The 25,664-nt window shown below is 40.8% G+C and overlaps 1 protein-coding gene across 2 annotated transcripts; it reads left to right on the top strand.

The window, feature by feature from the left end:
• The first annotated feature begins 302 nt into the window (after nucleotides 1–302).
• Nucleotides 303–25,647, top strand: fancl (FA complementation group L). 2 transcript variants are annotated; one of them, XM_084375655.1, is made up of 15 exons: nucleotides 314–401; nucleotides 507–695; nucleotides 1,264–1,322; nucleotides 1,507–1,567; nucleotides 2,087–2,143; nucleotides 2,478–2,575; nucleotides 9,554–9,650; nucleotides 12,010–12,078; nucleotides 18,008–18,158; nucleotides 18,354–18,437; nucleotides 20,551–20,596; nucleotides 22,466–22,547; nucleotides 23,370–23,486; nucleotides 24,943–25,014; nucleotides 25,432–25,647. In XM_084375655.1, the coding sequence occupies exons 2-15, from the start codon at nucleotides 609–611 to the stop codon at nucleotides 25,465–25,467; spliced, it is 1,116 nt and encodes a 371-aa protein (XP_084231781.1). In that variant the 5' UTR covers nucleotides 314–401; nucleotides 507–608; the 3' UTR covers nucleotides 25,468–25,647. The 2 variants fall into 2 exon arrangements, with proteins under 2 accessions (XP_084231780.1, XP_084231781.1); XM_084375654.1 differs by having other exon boundaries at nucleotides 303–695.
• The last annotated feature ends 17 nt before the right edge of the window (nucleotides 25,648–25,664 follow it).

Raw genomic sequence — 25,664 nt, 5'->3', positions numbered from 1 at the left:
TGCAACTGCTCTATAGTTGACAGCTCATGCCAATTTCCAATGCTCCATATGAGCAACAGAAGATTCTTCAGAGGTTCTACATCAGACACTGCATGAAAGCGCTTTTGTTAATTACAAATAATGACTAAATGGACATTGCAACCATTGCAAATACTCAGTGAATATACAACCAGATGATAACGCACATTATTATTTACACACTTTTAACGCCTCACCGCATGTGCCCTCTCTGTAGTTCCGACTTTTTTTTGCAGTCATTGAATGCAGCTGTGTGACTCACGCTGTGACGTTGTCTGTTTTGTTTTTCGTGGCGCGAGGCTCTCTCCGTCAACTTCGCAAACTGTGACCTGGTTACAGGTCCGTGACTTGGCTAAAACTCCTCCACTAAAAGTGACTTCTTGGTAAATTTTGCGATTGAACGGCCCTTACTGAAGTATGGAAGCTCAAGTGTTTTGTTCAGGCTTTCGGGTTATTGAGAAATCTTAAAACAACTGTTGGTCCGTCAGGCTTGCTAACCGTTAGCTAAGGAAGCAGCGCTCCTGGTCCCACAGCTGACTGAGAGGCTGACCGATGAACTCAGGTTAACTTCAGGATTAACAGCTAGTGCGATGGAGACCTCACTGGTTAAAGACAACCCGCTGCTTTTACCTCTCAACAAGGAGAAAACTATCTATGACGGATTCATCACAGTCCAGGTAAGTTGATGCGTGAGTCGCGTATTCTACCTAGCTAAAACAGCGATTTTCCAAACTACATTCAACATTTTGTCAATTTAATGATTACTCGCTCTGGACACATTTAGATAAGTAGTACAATAAAACTTCAAACCTTTCACAAAAGTATACGAACATCTGGTAAATTCGGCATACGTCTAATACTCACTACTTTAGAAAAAAATCTTTATTTTTCATTAATTTTCACACACATTAATGGTTGCATTACGATGTCACATAACAGACGCTAGTTGAAGTTGTCAGAAATACTGGAGATTGTAAAAAGCCACATTTAAATGGAATGTTACGGTCTATGTGTGTGCTGAAGTGATGCCCAGTTTGCCAACAGCTACAGTAACTTCCTGTAATTTTCCTAGTGGAGTTTGGCATACCACGTGTTCTCTTCTGAGTCAGTTGATGATGTCAGAAATGATTTTTAGTGAATGCAGCTGGCTAACGTTTGCAATGGGGACTGTTACATAGGTCAGTTGAGTTATAATTGTGTTTTGTGCCTGTCATGTAACTTACAGTCATGTAACTATTCTCACAGGAACGAGACTTCAGGATCAGAATACTTCTACCACCAGATCGTCAGCTTACACGGGGCAGGTATAAACTATCATCACGCCTTCTCTTTATAAGATCTACAGTATATTGATGTTGCCAGAAATCATGCTCTTTACAAATTGATGTCCCAAAGTGTGGCATTATGAAGTGTGCTGCTACATGAACAGAGTATGTGTTTTATTCACTATTTCACTTGTTGTAACTGTGCACACCTCCGTTCTTACAGGCTGCATTGCTGCTGGCGGCTTAAGCACCTGTTGCGTGGGTATGAGCACATAGTGAAGCAGGTAAACTCTGCATCCAGCACAGAACCCTGTGTTATATTTTGCTGCAAATTGCGTCATGGTATTTTTTGTGGTTTTGTGTCTGCCAGCTCTTTCTGAGATCAGGTTGACGGTCCTGTGATCCATGTTTTTTGTCATGTCACTCTGGCTCCTTTGTGTTCTGTGCATCGTGCCTGGTGTCTTTCTTGTACTCTCTGTCACCCATCAGGCTCGCCTCGCTCACAAGTAGAGAAAAATATTTTTCACTGTTTAATTAACATCGCCTGGAAAATGTCCCTATTTGTTATGTGGCCCCTCAGGGTTATTTGGATGAGATTGATATTTCACCCCGGGCTGCAAAGTTCATTATTTTCACAGCCTTTAAGCTATCATTAATTATTAAAGCTGGTGGCAGCCCCCATTAATCACAAACACTGTGTTTGATTTGAATGGCTGGCTGGCGGAAGAAAAAAAAATAGACACTGTCACTTCATTATCCTCCCATTCAAGGATGTCTTTTCTCTCTTGTTTGCCTTCTCACAGAGGCTGCAGCAGTCGCCTGATCTTGTCAGTTTCATTCTGGAGCTGAAGACTGTCCTGGTAAGGAGGAGAATGACACAGTGGTTAGCACGGTCACTTTGACATGGTTGCTTTATGAATAGGGAGTAAATGGGAACCTTCAGGCGCTATCAATAGCCTTGATTGTGAGGCACATATGTACGTGTATATTAAAATTGCATTAGATTAATGAATAGTGTACCAGTCTACATGCTTGCCACCAAACAATGCCATAAGACGTAATGGCTCTGATTCAGTCTAGCTGTATTCATGTTGTCTGCTTGTAGCAGAAGATAATGGTGCAGTGTGGTGAAGTTGTGATCATGTGCATAGTAAGCTGGGCTTAAAATACAAAGCATTCTCTCCGTCGTTGCAGGAAGTGGGTCTGAAGAGCTTTCCTGAGTGCCGCTCCATCCCGCCTCCACAGTATTACTCTCAGCTCATCTCTGAGATGGAGACCCTTGGATGGGCCAAGTAAGTGACTACTAATAGCACTGTCAATGTATCTGGGACCAGGTTTTAAAAGACATAAGCCACTAGCTGTCAAATGTTGGTAAACTTGGCTGTGACCACTAGGTTTGCCAGCTCTATGTGCCACTTTGACAGAAAGCTGTCGGTGTTACCTGTGGTTACACTTTAGACAAAGTAAGGAACCCTAAGTTAGGATGGCGTAGACCCTGTCCTAAAATCAAAATTAATTAAATAAAAAAGTTGCACCACCACTTATGTTAGGTTTGGAAGACAATGACAGTGAGGATTGTCAACCTGAATACTGAAATATGATGATTTGAACGCTGCTTAATCTGTAACTGCAGAAGAATACACCTTCGTTAGCCTGTTTGAGAAACTAAGCTAACTCTTTTAGCTTAGCAACTACAGTGAATATTTCAGCCTAAAAAAGGGTGGAAATAAAGTCTTTTCAAATACAGTTTGGGATCTCGTGGCTTCCAGAGCCTTGGATTATGCTAAATTGTATGGGGCCATTTTATGAATTTTTTTGGTTGTCCCCATCCACTCCAGCTGTCGAGGAGAATGCTGCAACACGGTTTTGCTCTGAAGCTCCAGAAATGTTTTGTGGACTGACAGAATCTACATTTTTGGGTGAACCTTTCCTTTAAATTTGGTTCAGAATTATCTTGAGCATGTCTTAAATGCATAAAATGTTAGTGTCTCATACCTGTAGACACCTTGTACATGGAGAACTTGCTAGCTTCTCCTGTACACCTCAGAGTTTGTGGGCCAAATGCAACTCACAAGCCATACACAAGGAAAGTTGTTATTGAAACTGTAAGTTATTTATATAGGTTATCTTGACTTGTGTATTTTCCCCAGAGGTAAGATTAACAAACCGAGGTGAACGTATGGCTATAAACCTCTGCCGCTCTAAACAGCTTAGTATATGGAGCAGCACTTGTTTTCTTCCCCCAGCAGTCTAAAGTGATTGGAGAGCCTGCAACAACACAGCTCCACATTAACGAATGGCTCTTAATGACTTCCTTATTTTTAGTTATTGAGTTATAGTTAAATCCAGGTCACATTTAATAACTCTCAGCCCACGTGCGGTGACAGGCCCGGCTAATACCGTCTCTCCACTCGTCAGGAGAGAAGGGGGAGGGGGTAGTTAGTAGGAAGATATCTATTCTCCCCCAGCTCGGATTAAGCCTTGACTACTACACTCATTTTCCACTTTCCTATTAATGACCATGGCTACAATTATGATATTAGCAAAATGCAAATGGCTCTAATTGAAGACTCTCAGGTTGTAATAGGAGAAGGGGTGGGGGGGGTGAAGGTATGCTTTATGCTGGAAATGGGACCAACATCATTTTCAGTGTCGTGTTACGGTTAGGAGGCATTATACACAGTGGGCCTCTATCTCCAAAGCACTCGAGATTCGCTTAGCGTCTTAATTGGTATGGGCCGCGCTAATAGCCACCAGGGGTTTTCAGCTGTAATTCTGTCTGCTGATTGGGCCAGGTAAGTGAGTCTTTCTCCCTCTCTCTCCTCTCTCTCTCCGTATGTCTCCATTTCTGCATTTGAGAGTGTGGTCATCTTAATTGGCTGGAGATGGCGTAGCACGTGTTAATTAATGGAAAATGAGGTCAAGTAGGTCAGCCGCCATCACTCAGTGGCGATCACTTGGAGCTTAGAAGCTCCTGGGCTCATTACTGGCACAGCTGGCACTACTTGTTCGCAGCCTCTTGGTGTACGTACAGAGAGTCGTCTCTTCTCACAGTGTTAGCACTCTGTCACACCGTGTTGCTGATCTTGTGAGACCACTTCTATCGGCTCTATGACTGCAGGGCTCTGCTGGGCCAACCAGACCCAGGGCTGAGGGATTAGATGCTTTCTAAAGTGGATTTTTTTTTTCTTATTTGTTTCGTTACATTATTAGGCCAGCTAATAAATGACTCCTTTACACGCAAACGTTGGATCTGGTCTTAATGGGTTAATCATGTGATGTAAATTCAATGACAAATAGTGTTGGGATTTATGCAGTTACGTCCTGTAAGTAATGGAAATGTCCTGGTTAGCACCGTTAGGCTGCAAACCAAGCTAATTAATATATAGGTGTGTCTTTGCTTTATGAGATTAGTGTTCTTGTACGCTTTATATGCATATACATTGTTTGTGTGCATGTGACTTACAGCGTCCTCAGTTTCCTCCACCGTAGTTCTCATGCAACACACACGAGCACTACATATGTGTTGATCTCACTGTTCATTAATCACTTTGTCGACACACACACACAAAAAAATCAGACACATGTGCACACACACACATATAAGCACAAATGTGCGTGGTGTGCGCTGTCTGGAAGCAGCTCACTTGGCTGTGGAGTTGCAAATGGGATGCTCTCATCAGTCTTCCCAGCAGGACATCTGACTGTCACGCTGTTTCCATCATGGCCAAGTAGCTAGTCCCTGCTATCCTGGGTGTGAGACCTCGGAGGAGACGAGATGGAAATATGTGTTAGTAATGCACCAACGTAATCACTTCTGAATCTGCTCTAAGCCTTAAAAGTTGGTCGATACTGAGCTCTGACTTGTCCTCTATTAAATAAGCGGTCTAACTTACACTGTATCTGCTTTATGAAATATAGCTGAATATTGCATCTCATCATTTTTTTTTTTGGCATTCTGCACATTCATTGTTTTACAGCTTTAATGTCCACTTGGAAATCGACTATCATGTCAACCCTGCTTTTAATATTTCCTTACTGCGCTTAAAAAAAACAAGAACCCAGAGATATTATAGCTTGAGTACTCTCAGATATGATCCAAATATGATGATCTCCATGGTGATACTCTCCGATCAGAGAGAGAGAGAGAGTCCCAGGTTTCATGTTTGGAGATAGCCAACTCCCAGTATGGGACCACTTTTATAGTACTTGAATCTCGAGTTCATGTCATCCCAGGTACTGTAGAAATGAGGTCATATTTGGACCACATACATGACAAAAATAAGATGTCTGGTATCTTAGGATAGTATATGTCCTCATGAAGTATACTGAATCCATATTTGGCCTGATACGGCGCATATCCACAAAATTATGAGTGAGGAATGATCCCTATTCTCCAGAGAATCTTGAAGATAACACAACGTATCACAACTGGCCCTTGTTGCGCAACACTTGATCAAAGTGTAAGACCATATTTTTGTGTACCTTTTAGCTGTAAAATGAGACTGACTTTATGACGAGTCTGATGCCGTTTTGTGACCTGCTTTTAAATGGAGGTTGATTTATTTCAGATCAAGCGGCAAAAATTGGGCAATGCTGATATGGGTCAGTATTCTGTCACTGCATAGCCTATATCTGGCTTAAAATGTTTTCAGAACCATATGTAAGTGTACTGTTAATCTGTAATATGAGAGTTTCTTGCTAAGTCACCATGTTGAAAAAGGAGAGGGACGGACAGAGAGACACTCGCATGCATTAACATGTACGCATGGCCAGCCATTGTTGTCCAGTTTGCGGTGATATGAAAACTTTCTTCTTTCTTTTTTTTTAACAGAACATTATGCAGAAAAATATATTGAATGTCATTTATACAATAAATTAGCAATTCTAATTCCAGTGACGATTACAGTACCAGTGTACTGATGTAATTTTGGACAATAAAGTTGTCCACACACATAAAGAATATTGGCCAATATATCTTTATCAGAAGTTTTTGTTATTGTTTTAACTTCCTAATGTCGCCATTAAGGTCAGCTGCAAAAATCCAGCATCAGTCGGGCTCTACTTCTCTGCTCAGGACTCCATTACTCCACTATATCTACACATACAGTACTGAATCACAGAGTTGACGGTGGGCCCGAGTTCTGATAACAGGTTCCATTCAAGATCCAGTTTCCAGCCTCCCATCATCTTTATTTTTTAGCAGTTAAAAGCAGTGTGAAATACATTTAGATGACAAACGTCAGTGGGACTTGACTCCACAATGACTGAAATGAAACATGCCTTTTTTCTGAATAATGTGCGGTCTCGTCTGGATTTCTCTAATTCAATCCAACTCAATATATACAGTTCGTCATATTCATGTAACCTTTCACAGTAATAGCAGGATGTGCAAAGTGCTATTGTCTCTCTGGTAGAACACTGGTAGTAAAAGATTCATGTCTAATATGTGGCTTTTCAAAATCATGCAAAAAACATGCAGTCTGTGTTCGCCAGCCATGTTTTATAGACTGGTAACTGCAGAAATTCAAAGGATATGCGTTGACTTACTCAGGTGTAGCGAGTGAAATAGGATTAAAGGGAAACAGATTTTTCTTTTGAGAGAACCACCATTCTTTTGATTCATGTAATCATGATCACCAGCACTTTATTTCAACCATTCAACTTCATATTTATTGATTTGTTCATTTAGATGCTTGTCACTTCCCTCACTTGCAAAGGTCTATTAACTGGTCTTGCTTGACAGATTTGTGTATTTATTGCTGTAAGCAGTAAGGGGTGTTTTATGTGCCTGTACTCTCTTTAAATGTGTACCTGAGACTATGAAGTAACCTGGGAACTGTCGATTCAAATCAAACTGCTGCGAGATTATTTTGGCCTATGTATATCCCATATCAGTATTGACGCCTTCCTAAAATGTGGAATGGATATTACCATGCAGATGGTTTAGAGAGAGAGAGGGAGATCGAGGGCGGTGAAAGTGAATAAACTTGGGAGCAATAATGTATCAGGTCAGCATGATAGGGACACAGAGTTGAACTGGTGTGATCATGATGTTGTGTGTTGGTATGTGCAGATGTTAGTGTGTGTATGATGCCTCAGCACTGCTGCCCTTTGCCTGCGTTTGATTGCAAGTGTTTGAACGAGCAGACACTTTTATGAATCGGGTACATCCGACACTGTCTCGCATCATTCCATCACTTCCCTAAGTGTGTGTGTGTGTCATTCCTGAGCACACTGCTCACATCACTCCTCTCTAACACACTCCATAAATCCTCAGCAGATATACAGCCATGTCAGCCTCGGCATAGAGCGTCCATCGTGCTGTACTGTAAATCTAGGAGAAGGACTGTCCCAGTCCTTTGTCTCAGACCAGTCTTTAGTCTTCAGGTCTCAGTAGACTGGAGAGGGACTCGAGGGGGGGGGAGGAAGTGACTGCTGGAGCAGCAGTAAATCTGACAGTGTTTTGTCCTCAGCTTCAATAGGTTATAATTAGCTCAGGAAGGATGGGGTCTGATTTACAGGTTGACTAAAGCTTGAAAATATGAACCCTTCCTAAGGTCACTGTGAGACACATAATTCTATGAGAGCTTGAATCAGTCTCCTGTATCTGCTAAAGTCCTTGTGGTGTTAGTATTGCATTTTTTTATTCAAAAGAGGCAGATTGATGTAGGCTGAAGCTTGTTCCTGTAATCATTGTTTAGTCATGTGTCCCACCAAAGTTTCTTCAAGCAAAGCCCTGATAAAATGACTTCAACATTAATGTCCCAGTTTCACCATTAATGATTCTGCTTGCATTGTGATTGGATTTCAATATGCAAGTTGTGTAGGTAGCTGACTTGCTAACATACACCATGCGAATTAGGAAGCTATGTAGCAGGGTTCCCCATTAAGTTTTCTTTCTTTTTAACTGAGCTGTGTAGCATTTTAAGCAGGAAAAGTACTATCAAAATGAAATTATTATTGTTGTTAAGCATGCCAGATTAGCATAGAGTGTCGTAGGGATGACGGATTTTTGTAGGCTAACCCCAAAGTTGGCATCGCCCCGGTTCCCTCCTAAACGTCACGACCATGAAGCGTCTCACTACACAAATATTATACACGTTTTCTGTAAATTGATCAGTCTACACATTGTAAAGTTAGTTACAATAATTTGCAACTAAAAGTCCGCCTGTGAAGACGGACAAGTGAGTAGATGAATCCCTGTGTTCAGCATGATGACGTTTAATGTCCGCGACAGCTTCTGTAGTGTCATTTAGCCACTTGACAGCAACTGAACTGACCGGTTCTCCTGGTCAACCTTGTGCTTTGAAATGGCCTTGTTTTATTGATTATGGGAGACCTACTGTTGATCATTGCCCCTGATGACAGGCAGCCGGCTAGCTGGTGAGTGGTGCTGTGTATTCGAGGCAGAGCCAAGGTCGTAGAAAGCGAGCGGTACAAGCGATAGGGCAAGGGTCAAGCATACCATGTGGGATGAGGTCAAAATGAAGTGGAGCCACATACACTTTATTTCACATTATGACAAGTGCGTAGTGACTCTGGGTCGGCGCGGGCAAGATGCAAGGTAAGGGTCAAGTGACTGGGGGAGGCTACTGTTGTAGCCTCACTTTTCAGCAGCCTTGCCCAGGGAAGTTAAATGCCACGTAGGGGTAGTAAATCTAGCACCTCATTCGCAAGTGTTTGGGCAAGTGGTCAAAAAGAAGTTAACACATAGTTTCTCCCGGACCCGAGGATGAAAGTAGCTAAAAAAGTGAGCAATCTCACCTGAGAACATGTGTGCATACACAGTACCAAATAAGGGGCAGGTAAAGACGCGTGTGAGCTGAAGAGCAAGCGTCAGCGTGTCCGCTTACAGTTTATTAGAAAGCATAGAATTCAGGATGTTTCGATGGTTACTCAGCGTGGAAATAATGCTCTCAGCTTCAGTGCGGTTGGATCTCTTTATGCACGATTCCTGGTATTCTTCCATTAGAGCATCAGAAAGACACTTGCTGGAGAAGAATGCAAATTGGAATTTGGAAAAGAAAAGCCTATAGTTATGTCCTGTGTGTTTTGGGGCGTGATTGTGGAGCTGTAGCCTGATTTAATATCACGGTGTTGGAACCTGCAGCGATAAATCTAAAGGCAGAGTTGATGTCTCAATATTGCTCTCTGCAGCAGTGATTAACGGTGGATGATGGCTGATGTCAGTTTACAGAGTTATGTGTACCCTTCTCTGTGAATGGATGTTGATTTATTGCATATGTATTGTGTGCGTCCATCTCTAGGCTGCTCTTCATAAACACAGAGTTCCAAACGTTGAGACTGAAGGCAGAGGACTCCTCTGGGAGGGAGCACATCCTCACTATTAAACTCAAGTCTAAGGTAAGACACACATACAGAAACACACACAGTTTACTGTGAGGACTGGATAATTTTCACACTGAATATTATTCATCATCAAATGGAATACTCTACAGCTTGATGTTGACCTATAGCCAATCCAAATCCAAACAGGCCAACTTCACCAAACGCATATTGGATGCTCAAATTGCTGATAGCAAATCAGTGATTTACATCTGCGCCCCAAAATCTAGGTCAAACTGGAGAGGGTGTGGAGAGACATGATAACCCGCTGTGACTGAGATGTAGTACAGATAAAATCTCCACATAGACCCCGGCATGATAGAAAATCTTCCTCTATGCATAGAGATAAACCAATACACCCACACTCATCTGCATAGCTGCTGTTTCTGCTCACTGCTATTGAGAGAAGTACACAAAACCTTTGCCCACTGTAGGTAAAGGTAAATGTAGGTCGCTGAAATGGCAGTGTATTACAGAGAGTTTGAAATGTTCGCGTGTCACATTTCTCCAAATTGTCAGACAAGAGGTGACAGTGTGTTGATATGATAATGATATTTCTTCCCAGGAACACGTAACAGTTTTGGTTGATTTTAATATAGAATTGTAGTTGCATCCAGATGAGACTCTCTACTAGTCAGTTTATTATATTTCTACATCCGCAACCTCAAATCTGATCATCTTGGTCCCTGGACCCCATTCTAAGAACCAAAAAGAATATTAACATTGCCACTGAAAACACAGTGACATTGCAACGATAAAGTATGGAACAAGAAACAGTAGCAGTCAGACAAGCAGACAGGTTGTGAAAAGCCAACAGTTCAGTCTGATAATGTCAACTTTTATTTATGTTTATTAATCCAATATTTAGTAATCCCTCAGTGCAGTAGAAAACTGTTTGACTTGAATGCCATCACTACATCAATACAAATCACTTTTCTACTTTTCTCTGAGGTGTCCTGTCACCAGTTTTACAAATGTATCTTTTTACAGTGGTGGTCAATGGGGGAAATGTTTTTTGGCTGCAGGAGATTATTTTGCTGCAGTACTACGAGTGGCCACTGACACAATTTAGCAGAAAGGCTGAGTGGCATGGATGTATAATGACGACTGGATAAAATGTCAGAGACACAGCCCTATTCATTGCTATGATAGTTTCAGGGAGCGGCCACTATGTCAACTTGGCTTCAAAGCCTGGGGTCTTCCTGGGGGTCTTGCTTAGTTGTGGTGTATCCAGTTCTCTTAATACATCAATGGTTGACTGCCATTAAAAGAGATGTCAGTGAAACTGTTGACTCAACATGTAAAACTGCTTAAAAGGTCAAATTTTACTCTTTGTATTATAACTAGACAGCTTTTTCAAGTCATTCATGTGAGGATATTCACAATTATCCCTATAATGGAAAATCACAGTGATGTTGCTAGGTTGTCGATATCATGAGTCCCCGGGACCTACAGGTGGTCATTTGAGTGGGTCCCCAACAAAATGTGTGATTTCTGACAAATTGACGTGTTCGATGTAAAATAATAAATAAATGTACCTTGTGTTATGATTGTAAAATGTAAGGACATTTGCAATGAATTGTGGGTAATATAAACATTTTTAAAAATACTGTAAATAAAAATATTTTTTTCTGTTGTATAAATTGCAGTAGACGGATAAAATACAGTTCATTAAAACTCATTAAAGCTCAGAATGGAGCATCTAGTAGCTGGCAGTGTAAACATCTTACAGCGGGGTTGCATATTGTAGGTGGTGTGGGTGAGTGGCATGGTGCGGTGGTGCATACCTAAGCCCAGATGACATCCACCAGGGACAAGGGAGGGTGGTTGGACCCCACTCTGTGCCCACCTGCCCACCTGGCCCCCCTCACCCCTCTGGCACCAGGTAAAAATAGCATGGAGTCCTCCCTGCGTTCCAGCTGCTTCCGCCAGATCCAGAGACAGGTCATCCCTCGCCAGGCACAGTTAGGGAGGAGGCAGCACTGGCATGGACACATGGAGGCTTGGATGGAAGGGGAGTGAGAGAGGAGTAGCACAGGGAAAGGACTGGAAGTAGATTGATGTTGAAGGTGAACAGAGAGAGAAATTCTGAATCAAACTACTGTGGATCACTGACACTCGGGGTGAGTTGAAAGTGTGAGGAGAGGTAACTTGAATTACCCCCCAGGGACAAACAAAGTTTTTTGAATTGAATTGAATAAAGACAGATGTCAGGAAACTTCATATTGAAACATTTGGTGATGAAATCCCCATATTATCACATGAAAGCAAGCGTGTGCTGCCCTGCTTGCTGTTGGACACTTGAAGGGTTTCAGAAGATCAATTAGTTTTTACGTGTAATGAGATATTAATTTAAGCTCATCTTCTACACCCATAGCACCCTGCAGAGGCTCCTGAATGCTCAGCTGACCTGCCAGTCCCTCTGGTCATAACCTGGACACCACAGGTATGTACATGTACACAGAAACTGTATCTACCAGAAGTATTTGTAATTTCTACATCAAGTTGTTGGTGAACATTTGAAAGGCTGCTAAAAGGTGTTATTCTGTTAGGAGGGTCCATAGAAACAAAGAAGTACGAACATTTACACAACTGAACCAAAAGTCTGTGAGAACCAGACTTTAGCACTGAACAGTGAAATAAACTTTAATTATTTCTGAGGTCAAATATTTGGACTTTTGGACTCAATTTAAAGTTTGACAAATATGAAAATGGTCAGCAAGTTTGTGAAGGTCGAAGTACTGTATAAATAATGAACCTTCATTCTATGCAGCTTGTGTCAGTATTCATTCTATGATCTTCTCACAACATTTTTCATCATTTCAGTCCCTAAAACAGCTGCAAAATAATGCATTTAACATTTTTAATTTAATAAAATCAGTATTGTCCTTTAGGATGTTAGATTTTTAACTTTTATCAATTTGACTTGATCAATGCTTCTCTCATCTAGTCATAGAAGCTCTAATTGTATATAGAAGCTTAAAAAAACTTTAGGTTAATTACTTTAGATACTGCTGTACTTCTAATGCAACCGTCATGTTTTAAGTAAGTTAAGTTATTCAGATCTCTGCATTTTAAAAGCAAACACGGAACACACACAGCACAGTAAGTGTTTGTTTGGTTTCAGAAGTTGGGATGGACATAAAGAAGTGGTGGATTCCTGTTTGTAAAAAAAAAAACAGTGTCCCTTGCTTGTGAAGATATCTGTAATTTTACAGCGTTTAGCGGCATTTTCCACCCAGACTCCTTTTTTCTCTCTCCGCTTTTCCCCCCCTCTTTCTCTTGTGCCGTCTCTCTCCTGTGCTGTTGATTTTCTTGCCACATCATGGCCACATGCACTCCCACACTGACTGATGTGTACGTACATGCAATTACAACATGGTAGGTGGACGGTGTACAGTTCTAAGGGACTGTAGCTGCCCTGTGGTGTTTTCTCCCAGATTTACCCATTCTTAATTTTGCATTTTATAACACTGACCTGACACTCCGGGCCAATCAGCCTGCTAGGCTACTGGGAATTGTCCCGGTGCTCCTGTTGTCCAATCCGCACCTGGCGTCTTCCATCTTTATATATGTCAATGGTCTCCACCTATAAGAGAGAAAGGCAGCTGTGTAGCCTGAGAGGTGAAACTTTCACAGTACTTTTTGCTGCTGCTAAAGCATTTTTGCTATAAACCTCACTGTAGGCTTATTCAGATAAGCAAATCAATACTTTCATCAACTCACTTCTCTCATCTGTAGCTTGGCAGCTGAACAGTCGAGAGGACACTTAGAGAGAGAATGAAACTGAAACTGTAAAATTGGGAGGTAGGACAACCCCCACCTCTCCAAAGTACAAGTTCTGCCCTTGCACGAGTGACATAAACCATAACTCCAGTCTGCTTTGTGATTTATTTTTTTAAATATTCACACAACTTGTCCTTTATTATCCTTTTATTTGCTGTATGTTTCAGGTCGGTAAATAACGGTGCCAAATTCAATCGCCATGACATGCAGCATTTTTAAAAGGTCACAGTGGAAAGACATCTAATAGACATTTCAAGGCCACAAATTTCCAGCTGTTATATTGTGAGACTCTATTATGCCAAGTCTGTCACATTATTTCTTTGTCAGATGTTTTTGATATTTTTTAGGTTCTTTTTTGCAAAGCCTCAGAGCCTCAAATGTGGACAGGCATGTTTGATGTTTTGTAATGTGACAATTTGAGGCCCTCTGAGACTCAAACTGTGATTAAGGGCTACACAAATAAAACTTGACTCATCCTGTGCTACCTATTGCATAATTTGACAAAACACTTCTCCACCTGCTGTATGAAGACGTTTTCTTTCAGCCCCTCAAATGTAGTCCACTATAATTGGCATGAAACTGTTTTGATGTAAAACCAGCTGTGCGCTCTTTGTATCTCTTTGCTTCCTCGTTACTGTTGTTTGCCGTCTTGCTTCTTTCACCCACGACTCCGCTTGTCATCTCTGTCACTGCCTCTCAGTCTGTGTGTCTGTCTGTACTCACTCAACAAAAACACACACACACACACACATACAGATATATGTCTTAGGGGGTGTCACACCAGCAGTTTCTTTTTCCATCGCGAAAACTACTGCTCCATATCTGAGCACTGGATTGTTCTTTATAGTGTTTCAAATATTGTGTGTGTTTGTGTGTGTGTGTGTGTGTGTGCGTGTGTGTGTGAGAGAGAGTGAGAGACGGTGTAGACAAAAATCAGAGCATAGAACAGTGAGAAAGAGAATTTGAGCAGAGAGATGCAAATGTGTGTGTGTGTGTGTGTGTGTGTGTGTGTGTGTGTGTGTGTGTGTGCGCACGTGCGTGCACATGTGTGTGCGCTGTTGAGCTGATACATGGCAGGCGTACAGTGAGGACCAGCTTAGAACAGCGCTACCGTATGGAGCCTGTCTGCCTGCTGGGTCGTTGATGGATCTCTCCTACACTGCAACATGAAGTGTGTATATGTGTGTGTGTGTATATGTGCGTTTCTGTATGTGTATGTGCTTGCATCTGTGCCAAGTGTGTTTTGTCTGGTGTGTGTGTGTGTGTGTGTGTGTGTGTGTGTGTGTGTGTGTGTGTGTGTGTGTGTGTGTGTGTGGCGGGGGGAAGGGCCTGTCTGTCGACAGTCCTGACATGTTCATTTGAATGAGTAATTATTGCCTGCTCTGTTGCAGGGCCAGGACATGCCACTCTGTGCATTTGTGTGGAACTAGAATGGGAAGAGAAATAAACCTGTGTGTAGTTTGTGTCCTTTGTGCTCGCAGGCTACACAAGGGTGATTTTTAACAACCAAATTCTGCATGAATTAAGACATCCAGGAGGTTTCAGTGTGAATAAAAAAGTGAATGTGAGTGTAAACACCAGAAACAGAACCACTGTTGAACGTGCATCATAGCTTGACTCAATACCTGCCCGTACAGTATGTATGTGTCTGTGTGTTTTGTCTTGTAGCTTAGCACCATATAGTGAAGAACTGCAATGACTAGTTGATTGATCGATTAGTCAATCTAAAGAAAGATAATAATGATATAATATAAAGATATCTATTTTGATTATCATTTCAGTCATTTTTCAAGCAAAAATGAACCAGACTGGCACTCAGTAAAACGCATACCTCTGCCAGTCATGCATATTCCAATATCAAACTCGATAGCCCTGTATCACTCTAAATTATTAGTATAATTTTTTTTTGTTATTAAATTTAAACCACCCATATTTGCTTAATCATTATTTAAGATCCATGTATTATTCCCTGACAAATTTATGAAAATGTCCCTATCTTGCAATGTTAAAGTAAGTGAGAAATAATTCCTGGATCCGTCCCTTTATCCAGACCAGCCCCAAAAATATAATGTGTCTATTCAAGACCGAGACCCATCCTCCATCCGAATCTTGTGGAAATCTGTTCAAAGTGACATCTTCACGTTTCTGATTTTGTCCAACAGAAAATGTCCAACAGATTTTGTCCAAACTCTTTATTGCTATCATAAAAAACCAAGAAAAGCAGCAAATCCATACATCTTAAGCCAAAATGTGTAACTTCTTGGAGAACGGTAGTTGATTGAGTCTCATCGCGAGGTCACCAGGTCATCAAATACTGCTGTTTTGGGTTGGTGGCTCGGATCCAATTCCAATGCTGACCTGTGATCTGTTTATCAAAACAAATGTGAATAGACTTTTCTACAATCACATGCTGTATTCACTGACATACTACGATTAATAATCACTTAACCTTATTGTGCTTTGTACTTGTACTGCCAGAGAGAATACAGTAACAGTTGGTCAGTTTACAGTAGATTTCAACACATAGTGTACATAGATAAGACAAACATGTTTTTCATCATAACATGTCAGATTAAGTGTTCACTTGTGATTTTAAAAACACCTATAGGGTGAGAGTAGTCTGAGGCTGTGGGGATTCATCTGTGTTTTTTTAGTCTTAATCACTTTATAAATCAGAAGCTGCTCAGTGAGACATAACTTATTGAAAATAGGTTAAAACAGTACAGTTTAATAGGATCCATTCAAAGAGAAGTGAATTCTTTCGGTCTGGCTGCTTTAAAGAGCTAAATTGAGGTCAGTGGGAGATAGCATAAATAGATAATATCTCAGCTCAGATTCAGGCTCTTTTATACTTTCTTACAGACTTCTGCTCTCACTCATGTTCTTCTCACAGATACAGCAAGAATTCAATTACCAGCTCTTATTCTTTTTTTCTTTTTTTTTTCTTTCTGAACTGGGCCTAGCGTAGTTATACTGAGCTATAACCATAATCATGCCACTGGCATTAATTGGGCTGTAATTGCTGAGGCTCTCAGCACCTGGACGATGCTTAATTGTGTGCACTGTGCTGGCACAATGACCCATAATTTTTGGTTCATTTTTTCCCCTAATTTTTTCCCTCTCATTCCATCTGTATTGCTCTCCGACACCTCTATCAGCCTCCCTTTCTCTTCTCTGTGTGCGTGCGTGTGTGCGTGTGTGTGCCTCAAGTTCTGAGTTTTTACCAATCGGTCAGCTGCTGTCTGTACTTTCAGTTCACTCTAGTAGTTGTAGAAGCACTCTTCATTTGGTTGTATAAAAAACTCAAATTAAATACTAAACTACAAACTGATAATAAAATTAAAAGATTGAACCCATCACTTCAGCTATCATCACATACCACAGACACTTGATATTTGGAATGGATTCATGCGACAAAATAAATGTTTTCATCGTCTATTTTGCCAAGCACAATCCTAAAGAGGGAGAAAATGCTGGTGTGAAGACACAAAGAAGGCACTTAGGGAAACAACTGGGCGTAAGACATAGGCTGGGGATATGAAAATCAAGGGGACTGGGAGATAGTGTCTCCTCTGTTCACCCAGCTTGAAGCTCCTGACCATTGAATGCCAACAGTTCTCTCTTTCCTGAGAATTAGTCTCAGTGATCTTCAGTGCAGTCTACTTGCTTTGTCTGAGTTGAATGATGCTCTTTTTGGCTACCAAGCTAATAATGGAGATGCAGCCCTCATTGTGACTGAGGATTTCAACAGCGCTAAATTCGAAGGGTGTGCACATCGATCAAGGTTGCATACGAACCAGGCTCTCTCAGCTTTTAGCAAATCTGGCACTCTGGCTTGGTTTCAATGGCTGAAATGAGATTTTCTGGTTAAGCAGAAGAGATTGGCTGGACGGATCAATTAGGGACAGCTCTGCGGGAAGCTTTATGTGATGTAAACTGGGATATGTTCAGGTCCAGCTCTAATAATAACATTAATTGTTTACGGACTTTGTTGTAGGATTTGTTGGGAAATTGGTGAACGATACCGTTCCTAAGGTGATGATCAAGACCTCTTATAATCCCAGATGATGAATCCTAATTACTTTCGGAAGGAAACTTAAGAAGGCTAAATTCTGGAACCAAATTATTGTCAACTTTTACAGAGAAGCAATAGAAAGCATCCTAACTGGCATGGTTAGTGCACGTCAGGACAGGAAGACTCTGCAGAAGGTGATTAAAACTTCCCAGAACATCGACCATCGACTTAGTATCAGTAACATTGATGAAGTGAGATATCTGCACAGGATACTTTTAAAGGATACTAAAAGATAACACCCACCCCAACCAAAGTCTGTTCACACTGCTGCCATCTGTTAAAAGATACAGAAGTATCCGCCGTACCACCAGTATAGAATATAGTTTGTTATGTAGCATAAAGGGACTTAAACTCAGTTTCGTTTGAGTTGTTGAAATGGACTGCTACTACTGTATCTTGCAATGAAAGAAATGAAATTAGCAGGTAATGTTGTTCAGTAACAATGAAGAGGATGCTGTTGGAGCACCCTGGAATTCTTTATTGTTTCAGTGCTTGTTGTCTTCTTGTTTGTTAGAGTACTCTGGACCAGCTTTACAACCAATTCCTACTGGTTTTGGAGTCCCTAACCAAGTTTTGGGACGTCCTGGACGAGATTGACAGCAAGACCTGGATTCTGGAGCCAGAAAAACCCAGCCGGTCCGACACCATGAGGCGGATCGCTGTTGGTACGGTACACATGAAAAGAGATCTCAGCATTGTCAAAAACAAGTCACACAAATTAAATGTATAGCCCAGAAAACATATACTAAAGTATCTCAATAGACTTCACAGATGATATTGATCATCGAACTGATTATCTCCACATAACATTAATCAAACCATATGATAATGAAGCAATACATTTCCATCTGTGTGTGCAGGAAACAACGTATCCATCAAAGTGGAGGTGGATCCCAGACACCCCGAGATGTTGCCAGAGTGCTGCCTGCTGGGAGCCGAGCACGGTGGGTAGGACCCCAGAGACATGGCAACACTTGAAAGTGTGTTTTCAGGCAGTGCAAGGGCATGATAAGTATATCTGAACTAATACACACTCAGAACTGACACACTGTATTACAGCGTGTGAAATCCTTTCCTTATTATAATGCAAGTCATCTGGTGCCTATGAGGTTTGCCAGTGAATTTGTTTTTTGAGGTTGTTTCAGGATTCACAGGTGACAGTCACCAATGAAAAGTTGACTTAACTGACAAACAAAGCAGTAAGCAAGTGAACAGTAACACCAGGAAGTGGAAGAATAAAACGCACCCACTTTGCCTGAAATAGAGGCTGGAAGCTTGGTGATGTAGTGATACCAATAACAGCTCCCTTCTGTTTGGACTCTCCATTCAAACCATTCTCCAAACACTTTTGGTTTTGAATTTCTGACCCTCTGAACTGAATTTCAGAATTTTTTTGATACTTTGTATGTTATTCTAAACCTCACCAATTGCTTATATTTCACTGGTTTGGGTTGAAATTTGTCCTGAACCAAATAATAATATAGTTCTTTCTTTCTATCTGAGTGAGTTATACAGATCTTGCCAAATCTAACTCCAAGCTGAACAACCTGTATGCAGATCTTCCTCTCAGGCTTTGTACGGACTCACTAACCTCACTCGGGCCTCTGTGTGTCCTGAGAGGTGAAACCCAGTGCAAAAAAAAGCCGAGAAAGCACCACTCATAGGAGCTATTTCATGCTGATAACTGAAGGGGACTTAGAAAATTTCCTCATCTTGATTTTGTCAGCTTAAAGGTGTGAGAGAGGGGATATAATTGGAATTTTAAAGGTGATGGGGTGATGTTCCTCCCAAACCCTGTGAACATTACACCCTTGCTATCAGGTTTGTAATTGGTAAACGTATTTTAAGTTCAACAAAACTGAAAAAGCAACTGATGAAACACCACAGACTGCAGCGATTACATTGAAACAAAGTGATTCCGATTAAAATTGTTGCTTTTAGCTATGCTGTTGTGACTGAGCATGTAGTTGCATTGTGAGCCTTGTTGTCTATAAAATGTCAGAAAACACGAAAAAGGCCCAACAACATTTCCCGGAGTGCAAAGTAACATTTCAAATTCCTTATTTTATCCAAATAAATTTCCACAAAATTTTCCATTTACATCGTTAAAAGAGAAAAGTGAGAAGCAGCAGATCTCATGCAGATGTTTGGCAACAATTGATCAGAAACATAGAGGAATTAATTAATTGATTAATTGTTTCATCACTAATGAGAATGACTGTCATAAGCCTCTTGGTAAGGCCCATATCACTGAGGTCAGACGCCCGTTGTCACCTGATAATCTGCCAGCCGAGGATCAACACAGGCAATAAAGTACAAATTGAGCCTGTGCCCACCATTATTCAGATCAGATCAGGGAGAAGGCATTAGGTGTGGATAAAAAAAAGGAACAGTGCTGCTTTTTCACTGATCTCCACATGTCTCAACTTCTACCAGGCAACTTGTGTTGAATGTTGTCTGTCGTCATGTCAAAGGACTTGCTTCCACCATGGCACGTTTTCATTCTCACCACGCCAACACCAGGGCAAGCCGACGAGCTTCAGCTTCAGCTGTCTATTTAAGTTCCTATCGGTTGTCGGCCATTGTTTCTGTAAACCCAAGGTCATGCAACTCCTAGCCTGTTGCCTAGCAATGCAACTCAAAAGATATTAAACACATACACACTTCAGCTACCCAGACGGGAGGCAGGCGGCGACCCTCAAATACGAGGGGTCGCGCAGAAATATTGCTTTTTGCATGTAGGAATAACAAATAGTGAAAGTGATGAGTGCTGCACGGAGACAAAGCTCCCCTGTGGAACAGAGGAAGCAATGATGGCTCATATCTGACAGTGGTGATGCCGCTGTCTGTGCTGGACCGGGCTGTTGTCAAATAACAGACGGGGTTTGTGGGTATGCAGAGTATGTTTTTTAAGACAGTCTAATTTTCTGAGGGCTTACATACAATAATAGTGTATCTGCAGGTGCTTGAAACGAATGAAAAAAGACTTAGAATCAAATTAAAGCTTTTTATTGGTCGTACAGTTTACCAAATAATTTCTTTCTTTTGTTGTTGCAGCGGTGACTCCACTGAGGAATAAACTGAACGCCAACATGCACTTGTGGTAAGATTCTCTGCCTCACCAAGCTTTTACTTGGGTTTTGGACTTTGTGAAAATACAATATAATTATTTATTGACTTCTATTTGCCAATTTGTTACTAATAGAGTCTGACAAATGCTGGATTTTTTGGGCTGATCCCAAAATTGCAGAGTAAAAAAAATTCTAATTAAAAACTGTATTTTAAACTGTAAAATGTATCAATTTAAAATTACAATATAAACATTCTCCCACATAACTACTAACAGACAAAGTTAGCAACTAATTTGTGAACATCAATGAGCAGTTAGCAGCTAAACAGATACTAAATACTAATACTAAAAATATGTCACATCAAAACTATGTACACAAACTGTAAACAAGGTCAATTAACATTCTTTGTGTTATGAATTTTTGATCCATGGAGGTTTTGTATTTGTAAAACTTCACCTTCAACCTCAAGCCGAGAAAAGCAATTTGAAAATCTGCGACTTCATCACAATGTAAAGTCTACAGGCAGAGTGTGAACTTGCAGGCAGAGAACAGCAGGAGAAACTCCACTGTGCATATTCAGTGAGCAGCTTAACCAGGAACCGAACCTGTTAGCCAGAAAACTTTATAGGTGTAGGCACCAGACGAGGCTCCACATTTAGGTTACTATTTTGTGTTATTTCAAGGTTGTGACGTGCATCCATTTTGCACAACATCATTGGTTGATGCCTTCATTCGCGGTGCAAAAGCTCAGTAAAATCAAACTGGTTCTGGAAATCAATGTCACTTTTTCGCCGGGTAATATTCCCTTTCTTTGTGAACGTACTCGTGACAAATACAACAGTTTGAAAAAAATAATAATTGATGTGCAAATTAATGGTACAAAAAAGAGCCCCCAGTGTCTAAAGGCTTTAAGATTCATGTGGTGGTCAAGTGAAGGCTAATGTTGCTCCGTATCAGCTCTTTGTGCAGATAGAGCAAACTGTTTGCCAATACACCAAAAAAACCATTAAAACCGATTCCCCCAAATGTGGGAATTATTTTCAGCTGTGGTTGAATCCATATTTCAAGCTCGAGTGAGTATTTGTGACAGCAGGACTATGTATGTGGGATTGAGCTCAAATGATTTACAGTGTGTGTGTTCATGGTGATGCAGAAAAAAATGTTAGCCAGTGCAACAGTGTGGCTCATTGATGTGTTTTAGTAGAGTAGGTATAGAGGGAGAAAAAATACCAGGTTTGGTTACACACGCAAGATCGGTCAGTTCAATAGAAAATACTTTATTCATCTCTCAAGGGGCAATTCAAGGCAAGCAGGTGTGCAAACAGAATAACACAGACAATTAACTCACTCAATAAAAATACAAATAAGACAAATATGTCAGAAAGGCATAAACAATTGTTAATGTGTAGCTAGAATCCAACGCTACAGAGATACAGGTTATGTAAATAAAAAAAAAAAAAAAGGAAGCAAGTTTTGTTGGTTTTGGTCTTCTCCAGTGATTTGACTTTGTATATCTAGTTCTGTTTTTTCCCACCATTATATGCAGTGGAGTTATCAGTGTCTGATGAGACAAACCATGCACACTGGTCCTGCTGCTAGAAAAAAAAAAAAAACAAACCACAATCACACTTCATTTTAAAAGTAAAGTAGAGATTTTAATTTCACCACAGGTTTTAACATTAACCTCCCTGCATGACACGTCTTCTCCCTCCACCACTTTTCAGTGTGAAGCAGCACAAACACTCCTCCTTTTTTTATATATATATATATATTTTTTTTTTTTTTCATCTATTTTTCTATACCAATGGTAAAAGTCTCCTAATCATCCCCCAGTGTCTTTGCAGGCTCATTTGCATGTGGTTAATTAGTGTGTGAAGGAGCTGTCTGTGGTCTGCTGGCAGGAACCCGGACTCCAGCGTCTTGCACAACCTCCGGGATGTTTTGGAGATCGAATTCCCGTCACCTGCCACCCACGAAAAATCTGTATGTCACACAGTTGCCCCCTTTCCATTTCAAACATGTCCATTCCCATCATGATTACCTCAAGGAGGTGTATATGTGTGTGTGTGTGTGTGTGTGTGCGTTTATATCTATGCATGCATCCTCCTGTTTGTTTGTGTGTCTGTTTGAGCTTCAAGTTATAAGGGGGCGGACATACGCTATTGCCTATTTTTCCATATTTTTCTTTCTCTCCGTGTTTTGTTTTTCCATGAGGTGGGCACAAATTCTCCTTTAATTGGGTTGTTTACAGAAAAGATCATTAGAATAACAAAGATGGCAGAATTCTCTGCACTATCAAATCGCTTTAATCACGCAAAACCATTTATCTCTCTTTTTTTAAACACTCGTTCTTTTCCCCTCCCCTCTCTGCCGACGGGTTAAAAGGGCGTCGTGTTTATTCGCTGTCGCCGCGGTGATTAATGCCTCAGCTTCATTAACATTCAGAGGAGTGCAAAAAAGTTGAGTTGACCAGATGTTGATTTTTTTTTTTTTTTTTACCTGCCATCCTCTCTCTTAATGGATAGCCCCAGAAAAACAGGAGCTTCTCATTACGCCAAAATGCAAACGAGAGCAGAGAGGAGAGTGTGTATTGAGTGTGTGATGATGGGACTGGGGAGAGAGAGAGAGAGAGAGGGAGAGGGAGAGGGGTGGTACAGGATGATGTTGGCATGGGAGTTGTAACTAGAAGGTTGTTTAACACTAAGTGGTTACAGAGGCCCTGCCCAAGGCTTAAGCAACTGTAGACACAGTGCACATGTGAAAGCATGCTGAATATTTTTTGTTTGTGTGTGTGTTTGCATATAGACCTTCAGCGTTGAGTGTGGGATCTGTTACTCATATCGTCTCGAAGCTTCGATCCCTGATCACGTGTGTAACGACCCTCGCTGTGGCCAGCCCTTCCATCAAGCCTGTTTGTACGAGGTACGGAAACGGACACACACACACCGACACACACCTGCACAGGCTTCCATAGTTGGAAAACAAAACAAACCAAGGTGTAATTTTTTTGTTGCTACTGTTATAGCCGCGTTATTTTAGATCACACTACCTTGTTCGGCATGACCCGCCCTACTTTGCCTCTGATTGGCTACATCCTGCCTGTTAAGTAATGAGCAAGTGCAACTCTCATCAAAGATTGAACAGAGGCGAGATGTCTCACTCTGTAGCTAAAACGGAGAGTGCGTAAAGGGGAACTGCAGCAATGCACCATATGAGAAAAATAATGTGTTGTTTGAAAGTTAAAGTATGTTAATCTATTCTACTTTGACCCCCAAATAAAAGTATGAACCTGAAAATTAGCATAATATGCCCTCTTTAACAGATATTATGATTCACAATCAGTAGGAATGATCATCATGATGAAGGATGAAGATCATTTCCACTGAAAAAAATCTATAAAAATCATGACGATGTTCTTGTTTTAAATAAAACTCAATTTTGTCAGATAGAAAGAGTTGGACTGGTCCGTGTCTATACCACAATGATTGATCGATACTAGCTACATGTGGCAAAGCCCATTTCTGTGGAGACTTGTAAGGTGTTGTCTGGTGGTCTAAATGTGATTCAGAGGTTTTTCCTCACCGGCAATAAACAAAACTGTGGCACAGACTCTGAACACTACTTATTTATTTGTCATTTAAATACACTGATACTGAATATCTTCACAAAAGCAGCTTGGGTAAAGATACTGTTTAAAAAATGTCATTTGTAGTCATTTAAATAATCTTTCACTTGATCACTGGACACAACCCAAACTGGTTTGGAAAGATGTTAAGATTTTAAGCCTGGAGACAGCCAATCACAGAGAATTTCATTTCTTTAATAGCCCTTTTTGTACATATATCACATATATCACTTACATCGCTGTTGCAGATGTAAATAATTCAATGACACAGTTAAAGACAGGAACTTGTAACAGCTGTAATGTTGATGTTATCCAGGTCATGGAAGGTCTGAATTTAGCAGTTTAAACCAGGCTGCTGGGAAGCGAAAGTAAGACAGTCACAGGCCCTTACAGGCCTCTCTGTTTGGCACTCGGAGGGATCATTGAGGTGCAGCTTGACAACACACAGGAAATGAGCTCCATCTGCCTGAACAGGGATGACGTTGTTTATATCCTCTGTATTCATTGAGACTGAGCATACTGAGATCTCTTTTCTAAGAGATATAAAAAATGTCAGGACATTGAAAATGTCCACATAAAAGCCCTTATAATACTACAGTGTTGAAAAATCTTGAATATACCTTTAAAGTGTGCAGTAATACTTGTGCATTGAAACAAGCATTATTATCACTTGACACGGACACATCAGATCCAAGGTAGTGATTTGATGAAGTGGTCTTTTTTTTCCCCCTCTTTCTGTCCTTTTTCCTTCAGTGGCTGCGAGCGCTCCCATCCAGCAGGCAGAGCTTCAACATTGTTTTTGGAGAGTGTCCTTACTGCAGCAAGGTACGTGTGCACCTCACATCACAGTGACTGACAGCCGCCTTCACGGTTCTTCATAAAGGCCTTCACAGCAGAGTCAATAGAGATTCGGCATACTTAATTAGAATGGCTCTATGCATCACATAGCCTTCTCTTTGCTCAAAGGCTGCTCACAACAATATACTGCATTCAGTCAGTTTTACTGAAGCGTCTCCTTGTGTGATAAAGGAAGTGAGTAAAGTATGTGATACTCGATATCTGTGAATACAGCGAAGACTTTTATTTGTGTGTATGATTTCTGAGTGCATTTGGGAGTCCTTCATCTACAGTCCAGTCAGAAATGAGTCTACTTAATTTTTTCACGAAGTGATCCTACCATACAACATTTAACGATAACTATAATGAACATTTAATAAGCAGAATAAACTCCTTTTATTTCAGCCCATTACTGTGAAAATGGCAGCCCAGAAGTCCTGAGAAGTGGCTTTGTGTTCCTGTGATCCCCTATCTCGACAATGGGAAATGGCTTCTAAAGACTATGTTAAACCTTGTGGGTTCCTTATCCACTCAAAAGTCTGTCTAAAGGATCCATATTATATTTTATTTTGGTTGTCTACTCGAAATTTTTACATGCTTAAATGTTGAAAATACCCTGAATGTTGTCTGAATGCTTT

This window comes from Pagrus pagrus (assembly GCF_965226575.1).
Source record: "Pagrus pagrus genome assembly, chromosome: 15".
Lineage (NCBI taxonomy): Eukaryota > Metazoa > Chordata > Actinopteri > Spariformes > Sparidae > Pagrus > Pagrus pagrus.
The sequence above is the reverse complement of the archived record's forward strand: the minus strand, read 5'-3'. Positions and strand labels throughout refer to the sequence as shown.

Coding starts and splice junctions, on each gene's coding strand:
- fancl (XM_084375654.1), top strand. CDS start 609: ATGGAGACCTCACTGGTTAAAGACAACCCGCTGCTTTTACCTCTCAAC. Junction 696..1,263: donor ACGGATTCATCACAGTCCAG/GTAAGTTGATGC, acceptor CTATTCTCACAG/GAACGAGACTTCAGGATCAG. Junction 2,144..2,477: donor TGGAGCTGAAGACTGTCCTG/GTAAGGAGGAGA, acceptor CCGTCGTTGCAG/GAAGTGGGTCTGAAGAGCTT.